A 14,533-nucleotide genomic window follows, 5' to 3' on the forward strand; every position below is an offset into this window, starting at 1 on the left:
CAAAATATGCTTGCACGAGAGTTCAGTTTAAAGAAGGTAGCAAAACAAATGTCTACAAAACTAACCAGCCCATTCGGTGGCAGTGAGCTATATCTACCATTGTGATATTTGTGGCGATTATGCCAACTCTACTTTTCTCAAAAGAACAAAATTTTCACAAGCACATCATCATCTGAAGAAGCAGAAAAAAAAAAGAGAGAAGAAACCCATTTGAGCACCCCCTTCCCTGGTGTGCTACTAAATGCAAAGATTCGCAATCAGTCCATTCAACATGGGACCTCACAAGGTTAATGAACAAAAACTTCACACTCAAAACAAACACCCAATTACAAACTTCCCACTGCCAGACAAAACTCATCCTGGTCTATAAAAGAGAAACAATAAAGATTAATCGAGGAGTTGTGTGAGCATTAGAGCAGTGCCCACAAATTAAATCTTTATGTGCATCTATATTTGGTCTAGAACCATCTTTAGAAACTCAAAAGAGTCCCATGAGAACGCGAGGTATTCGGGTGGGAATGAGAGGTATTTAGGAAACAAGTGAGAAGCACTTGATGCTTTACTGGTCGACTGGAGTTTTTTGAATGACATGCACGCATTGTAGACTGATGGGTATAGTGAACACAATATTTGCATGCGGATGTGGTTGTTGGAGCTTATTGTCTGAAAAATAGAGAGTACAAGTACGCTTATACGAGAGTTCTTACTCTTAAAAATTATTATAGAAACAATTTTTACAAAAAGTAGCAGCTCATTATGTGGCAATGAGCTGTATTTCCCATTTCAAATTTTTGTGAATATAACACACAAGATAACAACATGTTTTCTGAGCATAAGAAGGGAAGGAAAGCCGGAAAGGTAACAGGAAGAAGAGTGAGGTAATTAAGAGAAGGGAACAGAATGATCGGAGGCCAGTGCTGCTCATGATCTCCCGAGTTCGATCCGCAGGATCGCTTGGCCTTCCAGTGTAAATTTGACACATCCATCACCTACACTACATCCAAAGCCAAGAGACATGTCTCTCCAACACAACCACACACCAACTCAACGCCTTCGGTTAGTCACAAGCAACACAAGCTCAAATCAAACTTAACCGAAGGCTTCAAATCATCGCGTTGTTAGACAAAAGGTTTCTTTTTCCTTAACCTTGTCATCTCACAAAGGCTTCCATCCTAGGTTGGAGACAAAACATAGCCCTAGCATGAGCGTCCTCATAGCTAGAAACAAGATAATGACATGAACCTTCATGTAAAATTCATTGATCACCTAGATGAGACTAACCAGTAACCAAATGTGTACTGAGTTGTACAAACAAACCACAGTGAGAAACAAGCTCATAGAACTTTTAACGGAAGAATATTTGTTTGAATAATCTTAATTACTACAATCTCTGTTGGGTCCAGAATCAGTGAAACAACAGCATGCGCCTCAGCACTAAATTATTTCAGCAAGCACACCAGATTCGTCCAAAGAAAGAAGAACGAAACTACATTACTGCAACATATATATCCAGCAACAACATCAGCAGAGCTATGACTCCCAGCTGTAGAAACATCCAGTAGTTATTTAGACCTTGCTGTCGGCTTCGCCTGGATCACTGGGTAAGAACTAATCCCAGGCAGCGCCGGTGCTCATCTTCATTAATTTGTTTCATCTTGTTGGCGATACCGTAGAGGAAATGAAGATGAGTATACTGTCCTGCTGTGCTTGTGCTGTCTGCTTCTCTTCAATTTACTGATTTTTGGGTCACTCCGTCACTGTCCATGTCTTCATTTTCTAGATAAAATAGAACAGAGAAGTGGAAAAGGAAATGTGTATAAAAGTGCGCATCAGAATAAGTTAGAAATTGTTCATTTCGATGATCAAGCATAAGCGATAAAGTGAACAATATTAATGCCGGCCATTCTGATGGAGAACTTACCAATTCGAAATGTTTATTTGGAAACTGATAGTTGGATGGTTGGGGAGTGTATCAACGGCAGATTTAATGGTTATTGCAACACATCTGACGATGCAATCACTCGTTTCTTCCATCAGATCATAGTTCAAACATTTCAATTCAAAGTCATCGAAGAAATTGGACGTGTGCTTGAAGCAATTGCAATTAATTTCGACCTCAACCTTGCATAGAGCAGAGAGGTGTTGGATGCCTAAGTCAGAAGCACCATTCAGGCATTCCAATTCGTGCAGACGAAAATCAAGCTTGAGGTGCTCAACCTTTGGCATTGATCCTTCTTCAAACTCCAGTGCAGTCCCACAGGCACCGATAGCCAAGGAGAAATATTTCAAACTTATGAATCTGTTGTTTCCATGGATGATGATCCTTCCATTGGTGCCTCCGAGAGTTTCTAGTTTGAGAAAAACCAAGCTGGGTATTGCTCCAAGGATCTCAATATCTTCTGGTGCCATACATAAGATTCCTAGATGACGGTCCCGCTGTGCTTGCGCTGTCTGCTTCTCTTCAATTTTCTGATTTTGGGGTCACTCAGTCAGAACATGCCTTTACTTTCTTGTTGATACGCTAGAACAGAAGTCAAAAAAAGCAAGGCACATAAAAGTGTGCATCAGAATAACATCGAAATTGTTTATTTGGATGGTCAAGCATATGCGATACAGTGAACAATATTAATGCCTGCAATTCTGAGGGAGAACTTACTGTTTCAAAATGTTCACATTCCTCGACATGATATGTTTTGAAACTGATAGTGGGATGGTTGGGGAGTGTCTCAACAGCAGTTTTAATGGTTCTTGCTACACATCTGACGATGCAATCACTCTTTTGTTCCATCAGATCATAGTTCAAACCATTCAATTCAATGACATAAGAGGGTTTGCATATAATTTTGACCTCAACCTTGCCGAGAGCAGAGAGGTGTTGGATGCCTGAGTCAGAAGAACCATTCAGGCATTCCAATTCATGCAGATGAAACTGAAGCTTGAGGTGCTCAACCTTTGGCATTGATCCTGCTTCAAACTCCAATGCAGTCCCACAAGCATGAATAACCAAGGAGAAATATTTCAAACTTATGAATCTGTTGTTTCCATGGATGATGATCCTTCCATTGGTGCCTCCGTAAGTTTGTAGCTCGAGAAAAAGCAAGCTGGGTATTGCTCCAAGTATCTCAATATCATCTGGTGCTATACACAGGATACCTAGAACTAGTACTCCAATATTTCCAAGCACACCCATCCAATTTGGCACCTTGGTGAGTACTAGTTTGATTACAAGCTTACGAAGGCTACAAGGAGAAGCAATGTGCCATGAATCCAACGTAAGACAATAATTTTCATAAGATTGGTCCATGATGCACAAATCATAAAGGTTGCATAAAGATTGCAATAATGTTCCCACACAACTATGGTAATCATCAAGTGACAATGGTGACTGCAGTGTTAATTTTAATGTCCTTAGCTTGGTTAGCTTACTGACTTCCTGGAGGGCCGTCACTTGTTCAGACTGAGACACTACAAATTCTTTTAGCTCTTCCAGGCTCTTCAATTGTCCAATAGTCGTTTCATCTGAAAATCTCGTGTCCTGATTGATAAATAGACGAGCTAGTCGTTGAAGGTTTGTGATAGTTGATGGCAATATCTCCACATTGGTTTGTCTTATGTCCAGCGTTTCTAAATATTTCAGTTCTCCAATTTTTTCTGGGAGATAATCCACTCCATATGAGGAGATACACATGTACTTCAGATGAAACAATTTTTCAATATTTGCAAAAAGGTCACCCATTCTGTCCCTATATACTAGGTCCAACACACGAAGAAACTTGAAATCAAATACAGAAGTTTGCATGCGATTTCCAAATATAGTAAGTGATCGTACTTGAGACAGATCTAGGCTTGTCGGTATGTTGACATCTTCTTCATTGCTGTTGATGACTGACAGCCTCCGAACCTTATACTCTGTAGTGCATCCAGGCACTGTAGATCCTAATGAGGTGACAAAGTTCTCTTCAGTAGCCTTGCATTTGATGTAGTCAAGAATGATGTCATGAACTCGACATGCCTTTGCCTGACCATACTTTACATCAACAGGTTCAATCAGGCTTCTATTGATGAGCTCATTAAAATACAACTCACCAGTTCTATATGCACTTCGCCCTTGTTCATCCTGAATGAATCCTTCAGCAATCCATTTACTAACCAAACGTCGTTTGTCAATATTATAATCTTCTGGAAATACACTTAGGTACATGAAGCAAGTTTTTAGATGGTGAGGGAGATTGAAGAAACTCAGCGATAATATATTTGACATTGTCTCTGCATAAGGATCCCTTGCAAGTCCATAACCAATATCATTAAGTACCCTATGCCATTCATCAATAGCATGCTGATATGATAACAAGCTAGATATAGTAATGATTGCCAATGGTAGGCCACCACATTTTCCTAGTATCTTATCCAGAACATCTTCCAGATGAGGATAATGTGATTTTTCATAACCAAATGCTCTTTTCAAAAATAACCATTTGGAGTCATCGAAACTAAGAGGCTTCATCTCATAAATATAACCATCTTGAGAAGAGCAGCATGATGCGACTGCAACGCTTCGTGTTGTCGTGATTACTCTGCTGCCACAGTTACTGTTTAATAATGCAAGCTCGATAGTTTTCCATGCTTTTGCATCCCATAAATCATCAATCACAACAAGGTATCTGTCACAATATATTTACATATATTTAGTAATTCGTTCTTGAAATCCACGCAGTTGATAATAATTGAAAATGTTGGCAGAATTAATTACAGTTAGCTAAGACGAAAATACTAACAAATCAAATCATTATGATAAGAACAGGAAAATTAAAAATGATGATTTGAGTGCGATGGATTGGACAGAGAGATGGCTCAAGCATAAGATAATTACTAATATTTGGACACAACGAGTGTAAGATTAATAATTTTATATACTCAAATATAATAGTTTGGAGACCTAGATAGTAGCCAGGATTAATATATTTATTTAATACTTCTTGGATGGTAACAATCACCAAATAGTAACTAAGGAAACAGACAAAGCAGCTTCCCACCTTCATTGGTTGTAACGATACACACATGCCATATTATTGCTACAATGAAACAATGTACTTCCTTCCAGCTTGTGGATTGTTGCAATCTGCAAGCTTACTTTTTACAATCTACTAGAAAAGAAAAGGTGCCCGTGCTTTGCAACGGGTAGAGCCAATTTAATTTGTACATATATGTCAGTGCATAAATAATCACATACCATCGTTTTGTTTATTCATGTGCTTATCCAAATCACTTATTACCAAACAAAAGACTATTTGTATGCAAATCTTTTATATACATATTCTTAGCGATTCAGAAGTAAATGATGTAAAATAAAGTACGATAAAAAACCAAAAAGTCGAGTTTAAAATTAAGTTCTAAAATTTAAAGTTTCGCTTACAGGAAAGCATAAGCCAAATAATGAGGCCTTCAAACATGAGCTCGATTTGTTGTCTAGCTTTATCTTAAGTCAGGCAAGAATTGATGACGGACGGATTCAGCAATTTCGATCATTCTTTATTTCATTTGGCATGTTCTTTTTGAAAGTAAAACTGATTCTTATGAATTATTGTAACGTTATCCCTGGTAGTACGTACGAGCATGTGTGGAGACTGACTTGAAATCGTGCTAACATGTCCCAAGAATCGTATCGTGTAATACGAATAGAATCGGATGATCTGAGCAACGATGTACGTGATATCCACATAGACTCTGCGAGTTTCATTCGCTTGGTATTCATATCACATATACTGTCTTTCGCAATTCGCTCGAGAGTCAACAATTGTTACGCGTGACAGGAATCGGATACGGATAATGTACCATAGTTTTGAAAAAAAACATCTTCAATTTTTAAATCACGGGCGAGGACGACGCAATCTCAATCGGACACGCGGCAAGGGAAAATTGTGCGCATGATGGCTTCACGGGCCCAATTGGGCATGCGAAAAATTGCACGTGCGAGGGCATTGCGGGCCCAATCGAGGCGGCGCGCAAAGGCGCGTGTGGAATACAGACTCAAGCGTGGGCCCGATCGCTGCTTGTGGCAAGAGACGCGTGAAAAGGTGCAAGCCCAATTAATTCGCGCACGTCTCTGATAAGAGGGACACTCTGGCATAAGAAAAAAAGGAAAGGATTTAACTGAAACATAAAATTAAAACCGATTCAAACACGGATGATGCACCAAAATTATGGCAGAAACATCTTCAGTTTTTATAATAGTAGAGATAAGCTGAAACAAACAAGACTTAATATAATTTCATTATGGTTTGCAAATAATATATAGTAACATATATAATAGTTAAAGCTAGATTTTACATCATTTCAAATTGCAAAACATCGTTTATTTTCAACTGGAGGGAATATCCTATATATAGGAAAATTGTTAATGTTTACACAATTATGGCTGTGTTCTTCCCCTACCTTTCCCAACTCACCTCCCTCGTCCGCGCACACGCTTTTTAAACTGCTAAACGGTGCATTTTTTTGCAAAAGGTTTCTATACAAAAGTTGCTTTAAAAAAATCATATTAATCTATTTTTCAAAAAAAAATGTGTCGCTCCGTTTTGCGTGCGCGGGAGGTGAGTTCCCAACCTCACCTCCCACATAGCCTAAGATATATACATCTCATTTGTATAAAGAAGTTTTTGTAATTTCATTCCAAGGTTACCGGACTTTTCTATAGGGCATTCCCACGCATGCATATATATTAACAGTCCCATCACTACTGTACCGGCTCATATGTGCCAATTTATTTAAAACCAGCACCTATTGACCATTTTTCACCTTAGGGGGGATTACCCGCGCAAGAAGCAGGTGCTGCCGTGCTGAGCTGCTAGATCAGGCTGTGGACGACGACGTTAACTCGAGAAGTAGCAGAACGCTGGCTAATCTCAATTCTCACGACGATTAATCGTGCGGAGAGAGGGAAGGAGGAGATAAAAAAAGAGAGGATTCTTGCCTGAGTAAAGAGGCCAGTCCTGCAGCTCCTCCTCCACCTGGCCGAGGCCGACCAACTGCTGCTACTGCTGCTGCTGCTGCTGAGGCGCCGATCGATCGAGGCCGGATCGAGGCAGCATACGATCGAGCGCCTATGGCCTATGGGGTCGGGGCTGACTTCCGTCGTTTTTGTTGTGCGGTCTCAGGAGGAGTTGTTGTTGTTGCTGCTGTTGTTTTCTCAAGTTGGAATGGGTCTCAGAGAAAAGTTGCATCTTAGTAGTTGGTTTTACGCGTAAAACCCGGCTTCCAAAAGTGGGAAATTTAACTATTTGCCACTCTTGTGACATGGCAATTAACGATTTGCCACACCGTGTCTATGATATGTGGGCCCTCATGTGTCTATGACATGTGGGCCTTGTGGCAAATCGTTAAGCACCATTTGTAAGAGTGGCAAATAGTTAAAAGCCCCTCCAAAAGTTGCACCTTTATGTGTCTATGAATGAATCCTTCAGCAATCCATTTGCTAACCAAATGCCGTTTCTTAATCTTACGATCTTCTGGAAATACACTCAGGTACATGAAGCAAGTTTTTAGATAGTGAGGGAGATTGAAGAAACTCAGTGATAATATATTTGACATTGTCTCTGCATTAGGATCATTTGCAAGTCCACAACCAATAGTATTAAGTACCCTATGCCATTCATCAATTTCATGCTGATCTAATAACAAGCTAGATATAGTAATGATTGCCAATGGTAGGCCACCATATTTTCGTAATATCTTATCCAAAATATTTTCTGGATGAGGATAATGTGAATTTTCATAATCAAATGTTCTTTTCAAAAATAACCATTTGGATTCATTGAAACTAAGAGGCTTCATCTCATAAATATAACCAACTTGAGAAGAACAACATGATGCAACTGTAACGCTTCGTGTTGTAGTGATTATTCTGCTGCCACAATTATTGTTTAATAATGCAAGCTCGATAATTTTCCATGCTTTCGCATCCCATAAATCATCAATCACAACAAAGTATCTGTCACAAGATTTTTACATAGATTTAGTAATTTGTTCTTGAAGGCCATGAAGTTGATAATAATTGAAAATGTTGGCAATATTAACTGTGGTTAGCGAAGAAAATGCTAACAAATCAGATCATTATGACAAGAACTGGAGAATTGAAATGGAAGAGTTTGAGTGTGATGGATTATATAGAGAGATGGCTCAAGCAAAAGATGATCACCAATATTTGGACAATGTCTGCAAGATTAATAAATTTGTAGACTCAAATATAATAGTTCAGAGACCTAGATGGTAACCAGGATTAATATATTTATTTAATACTTCTTGGATCGCCACAATCACTAAATAGTAACCGAGCAAACAAACAAATTAAAGAAGCTTCCCACCTTCATTGTAACAAGAGTAAATTTCAGAGAATCGCATATTTAGTCACTGAATTATCAGATTGTTACAACATTAGTGACATATTTCAGTTTGTTGCAATGATAATGGAGAAAATTGTCACAAAACCGCAAGTTCACGCAGACCCCAATGTTACTTACACATTGGGCCCACATGTCATAGAGGTGGTAGACGGCGAGGAACAAGTTAGCACATGCATTGTAGCGGCATTCTGTGTTGGCAGCTGCTAAGCCCACCACTGTGCCCTAGCTGTACTGTAGAGATATGGTCCGATTGAAACACCCCTCATACTTTGTCATTGCACTTGAGTCAACACTCATCAAGCTTCAAAAGAGCTAAGGGCAACACGAGAGGGTCGTTTTCCCTAACCTAGAATTGGTTTTGATTCGTGCATTGGCTGAGCGGTATTCCAGCCAAATCAGATCACCACAGTGTATGGCTGGACCAAAGTAGTGGGCTGAGGGCTGACGTGGAGTACGTGCTAATGTTTCATGCAAGAGTAAATTTCAGATAACTGCAAGCTATTTTATACAATCTATAAGATGAAACAAACATGACCTAATGTAATTTCACTATGATTTAAGAACGATAGTAACAGATATAGTAGTCAAAGCTAGATCTTAAACCATTTCGAAACCTAAAAAACACCATTAATTTGTTTGCGAATATCCTATAGATAAGAAAATTGTTAATGTTTACCTAATTAAGATATACACATCTCATTTGCATCAAGAAATAGTATTTGTAATTTCATTCCACAGTTACCAAATCTTTTTATTGGGTATTAAGTCGCATGCATTCATATATATTATCATTGATAATATAACTAGGCTTACCTTTTATTCTTGAGATGCTCTCGGAGTATATTAATGAGTTTCTTTTCATCATTACCAACCGGAGTACGAGAAGAGATCCCTACTCCTTCAGCAATATCGTTTAGAATCTTCTTTATATCAGGCCTTTGTGAAACTGACACAAAAGCTGCACAAGAAAATTGGCTTCGAATTGTGTCATAAACTTGGTTTGTAAGAGTAGTCTTACCAAGACCTCCACAACCAACAATAGAGACCACTTTTAGAGACCCTTTCATCTCCATAGCTAGCAGCTCAATGATACGCTTCTTAGGACCATCAATGCCCACAAGTTTATCAACCTCCTCATAGAACGCCGACAGCCTAGGATCAATGCCAAAAGTGCTAGAGTTGTGTGCTAATTGGTCAAAATTATACCTCTTGTGCCTTTCGCTTGCCTCGATCGCACGGATCTTGAGCTCTTCGATCTCATTGGCAATCTCATGGCGCGCCTTCAGTTTCTTCAACTTACGGAAGAATTTCCTGAAGCCCATCTTTTCCCCATCATGGTCAACACGAGACATAAAATCATCGATGCAATCTTCCAGGTCATAGGCCAGCTCGCGTAGCTTGTCCCTCCAATCCCTCATTTCTGGGTTGAGCTGCTGGTCCGAATCCGCGAGCATCTCGAGTGCAGCACTCATGGTGCTCAACTCATCTATCAAGAACTTGATCTGCTTGCGCACGCCTTTGAGCTTGGCATACTCTTCGCCCAGCAGCTTGGTGAGCTTGGACAGGAGGGGCTTCATCACCCCCGTGGTAGCACCCACAATAGCTGTTGTTGCAACCATTTTTGCTCATCTGCTGATGATCTCCCTGGAGTGAGGTGGTGCTGTGGGAGTGGTACAGGTTTCAGATTGTGTATATGGCACAGCCAATGGCGCCTGTTTTTCAAGGAAGAAGAGTGTCTTGCCGCCAGCAGTGGGTTAATTGTTTTCTGACCTCTAGATCCGCGCAAAATAAAGAATTGTTAAATTAAGCTAATTAGCTTTGGTAAAGAATATTGCACACGCATTGGACGCTGCCATGAAAACCTATGTTACTACTCCTACAAGAGGCTCGTGACGACCCAGTAATTAATAATGTGACTCTGCACATCCTGATTAAAATTATTAATTAATTCTATCAAGCTTTGTCGGCAGGCTCTAGTTACCACGCGAAGAAACATGAGCATGTGATGCGCACAGTTTGTATTATAGGGCCTGCTTTGGAGATTACCTATTTCTTTTCACTGGTAAAAATCTTTCCACCTGTAATTTGACGGTCACTAAAACCTACAATCATGTGTTTTATACTTTTATTACCCCTTAAAATAGTACTGTATTTGGGTATAGTAATCAATACTACCGTATGATCCACTGCATCAATGAAAATAGGTGCAGGTGCCGTCACAAGTACCGGCCAGGTTGTAGACGACGACATAGCTAGAGACGTACTGTAGCAGAAACGCTGGCTGGAGCGAAGGAAATCAGGCTAGATTTATAGCCAACTGTAACACGGATTCTAATACGTTGTGTGTATGAGATGTGGGACTATATATTAATGCTTAAAAATAACTATTATATGAATGAGCTATTAGATTGACCAAAGATAATTTAGAGCTAGCAGTTGGTTATAATATTAAGCTTGCTCTAACCGTGCAGAGAAGGGGGAGATAAAAAGAGATTAATCTTGGCTGAGGAGGAGGTGAGAGAGAGGTTACGCAGGCCGCAGCTCCTCCACCTGGCCGACCAACCGCTGATGCGGAGGCGCCGACCGATCGAGGTGGTTGGACGCGAGGTGGAAGTCGGGGATCAAGGCAGCAGCTAGGAACCACCATACTCCCCTCCATACACATGCATTATCAGCATATACAGTACTCCCTCCTTATAAAATCTGACACCCATTTCATTCTTTGGTTTTTTTAAAATTCTAAATCCTATTTATAGTTATTGTGTGCTAAATTAAATTGTTGATCGGAAATAAAAAGTTATTCTAATACTTATTGGTTGTATATTCATTGATTTTGCCACATGGTATTGGTAATTAAGTTAATTGCTTTTTGGTATTGATTGAAAAATAAATAGGTCTTAGATTTTGATAAGGAGGGAGTATATGATTTGTGTATCGATACCAATACACCCTCACAAGCGATTTGAATTAATATCGATTAACATGCAACACCGTTTCTTGTGTCATGCACATGCATCAAGGATAATTTGAGCCTATGATATTGCTTGCATGCATGCATGGATGACAATCTATCTATCTATCTATCTATCTATCTATCTATCTATCATCTATTTATCTATCTATCTATCTTTATATACTAAAAGTCCATTAAACTTCCTACAAACGCTCTCAAGTTGCCACGTGGCGCTCTAATAAATTAGAGAAAATCCTAGAAATTCTAAGAAAAAAGCAAAACATCTACCCTTGATTTTCACTTAAATTAGTGGGTCCAATATTATACACCGTTAGATAAAATTGATCTTAAAACAAACCAAATAATATGGGTCCCACCTCTCCTTTTTCTCCCGCGTGCATAGGTATAGGTCACGTACGTACATGCATGTGGACCTGTTGTTCGTACGCCTCCCTCCATTTTTTTCCTTTTTTTCTTCTTTTTTCCATTTATACAATCTGATATATATTTGTTTAAATAATAATAATTTAGAAAAAAAGAAAATACCATCATATAACTCTTTATAAACACAGGTAACTAAATTAGCTATGCAGACTTTGAAAATAAAATTTACACCATATTATATGTTAATTAGCTCTAAAATCAATAATGTAAGATAATTTACTAAATACTATTATTTTCATATAATGCACTATTTTAAAATAAAGCTTACACAATATTATATTGTGTACCTATCAAATAAACAATTTAAGATCTATATTAACTAATATATACATGTACTTAAACAGATAGACCCATTATTTAAATCATCGGATCTATTTTTTATTACTTTGGATTATTATTCTCAAATAATTCAGTGTTTTAAAATAAAATCTACACCATCACCATAATGTTGTGTACCCATTAAATTAACAATTTAATATATATATATATATATATACATATATATTAACTAAGTTACATTTACACTAAAACCGGTGGACCCATTATTTAAATCATCGGATCTATTGTTAATAATGTCTAAAGTTCTCTTTTTGGCCCACTCCACAATGCACATCTGCACCTTTGCCTTTCGCACATGTGACAGAGTGTCGTGTTTGAGGCATCTTGGGTGATCACGACCGCTGCAGCGCTACCGTTGTTGTTAATAGCATGAAAATAAAATTAAAGATGTGATGTAGCGAGAGAAGAATTAAGTACCGTGGAACACTTAACTCTGTTTAAGCTGAAATCGAGAGTTGATTAAATAATAATTATAATGTATTGTGTTATGTTGTATTTGCATTTTGTATTATTTGTTCGTACAGTTGAAAGAAATCATTATGTTATAATTGTGAGCACAATATTAACGAATATCAACAGAACTCTTACTAGGATAAGAGTGTTACAAGGGAGTTTAAGGCCCTATTTTTTCCCTGATTCCATCTTTTGAATTTTCGTTTGCACGCTCCACGCTTTCCAAGTTACTAAATGGTGCTTTTCTTAAACAACTTTTTAACTTTTCAGAAGTCAATTCATTCGTTTATAATCTCAAATAGCTATCACATAAATCAGATAATTCATCAATTTCAGTTGTCCTATCCCCTAAAGTACATATTTTTTTCATGCGAGTCATGGTGATAAGTAAATTGGTGATCAACGCATAATCAAAGTCGTAAGATAAATCTGTTAGAACAACTATGACCAATTGTAAATAGGTGTCAAAATTAATTGCTATTAATTAAACAACTAATGGCTTGCTAGCAACATATTTAATTTTTCTCTACATGTATATAAACATGGACGAAGCTAAAACGAATATGAACATACATCCCATACATATATATATTACATCTTAATATTCTAATTACATGTGGTAAGTCCACTAAAATTTCTTAAAATGCCCTCAAGATGTCACGTGGTGCTCTAATAAATTAGAGAAAATATTAGAAATTCTAAGAAAAAAAGCAAAGTATCTACTACTTGATTTTCACTTGAATCGATGGGTCCAATATTATAAACCATTAGATTAAATTGATCTTAGAACAAACTAAATACTACGAGGTCCCACCTCTCCACCTTTGGTACGCACCTATGTACGTGGGTACCTACGCTTCCCCACCCTTTTTTTTTATTTTTCCCTTTCTTCTTTTTCTCCATGAATATGCTTCCCTCCCTTTCTTACTATATCATGCACCTTCACGAGACGATTTAATCTATTTACTTAAGAAAAAAATATGATTCAAAAGTCGTAAGTACTTAATCCATCTCCCACTCAAAAGCTTGCGAATGGACTTTTAAGATACCTTAACAAAAAAAATAGAACCCTTAAATTATTACAAAATAACAGTATCCGAACTTTAGTTTGCCCTTAATCTATGTGATAATTTTTTTAACAAACAATAAAAATCTAACCTTTCAATAATATATGTGCCCGCGCATACGCGCGGGCCACCTTCCTAGTTAGAGAGTAAAACTGATAAAGAATGTGTATTACATATAGTTGAGTAAATTTCACAAAACTACATGTATTTTGATTTAAGGTGTTGTATCATAAAACTACAAATTTAGCACCATATTTATCACAAAACTATAGATTTAAAGTTAAGTATCATAAAACTGCATATTTAATATTGAAGTTATCATAGAACTACAACTTTAATATCAAAGTTATCACAAAACTATAGCTTTTAGAGTTCAAATCCCTAGTACCATTATTATGATGGAGCTCTAAACATTCATGTTTTGTGACTAAATTGCAGAGAACTTGTGCTCGGATATGGTTTTGTGTTTGATTCATGTGTAGGTGAGTCTTGATGCCTTGGAAGAGCATTGCTGGAGATGGATCGGGAGTCAACTTGGGATATGATGACGTCCGGACGATCGGGATATCTTGTGGGATACTTAGGCTAGAGATCAATGCACGTGATTGATGAATATTTCATATGGCAAACGACAGAGATATTGTGTGCATATGGGATGAGGAGTTTAAATTTGGAGGGAGTCCAAATTTGGTACAATTGGAATTTGTTAAGTTTGTTTCTTATTTGGGAATGTTTTTCTAGGGGATTAGAACTTCTTGTATAAGGTTGGTTTGTGCCTTTTGTGCTTACCTTGGGTATAAATAGAGAGGGAGGGTGACGCCTTCTGATATCGATTTTTAGATAGTTGAGTTGTGAGAAAAGTTAGGGTTTCGAGTTTA

The 14,533-nt window shown here is 37.9% G+C and overlaps 1 protein-coding gene across 1 annotated transcript; it reads right to left on the reverse strand.

Moving 5' to 3' along the window:
- Positions 1 to 1,349: 1,349 nt before the first annotated feature.
- Positions 1,350 to 10,100, reverse strand: LOC4352233 (disease resistance protein RGA5-like). Its single transcript, XM_066306212.1, has 4 exons — positions 9,213 to 10,100; positions 2,657 to 4,661; positions 1,922 to 2,521; positions 1,350 to 1,776 (listed from the first exon to the last, which is right to left on the reverse strand). The coding sequence occupies exons 1-3, from the start codon at positions 10,016 to 10,018 to the stop codon at positions 2,486 to 2,488; spliced, it is 2,847 nt and encodes a 948-aa protein (XP_066162309.1). The 5' UTR covers positions 10,019 to 10,100; the 3' UTR covers positions 1,350 to 1,776; positions 1,922 to 2,485.
- Positions 10,101 to 14,533: the final 4,433 nt, after the last annotated feature.

Source organism: Oryza sativa, chromosome 12 (assembly GCF_034140825.1).
Source record: "Oryza sativa Japonica Group chromosome 12, ASM3414082v1".
NCBI lineage: Eukaryota > Viridiplantae > Streptophyta > Magnoliopsida > Poales > Poaceae > Oryza > Oryza sativa.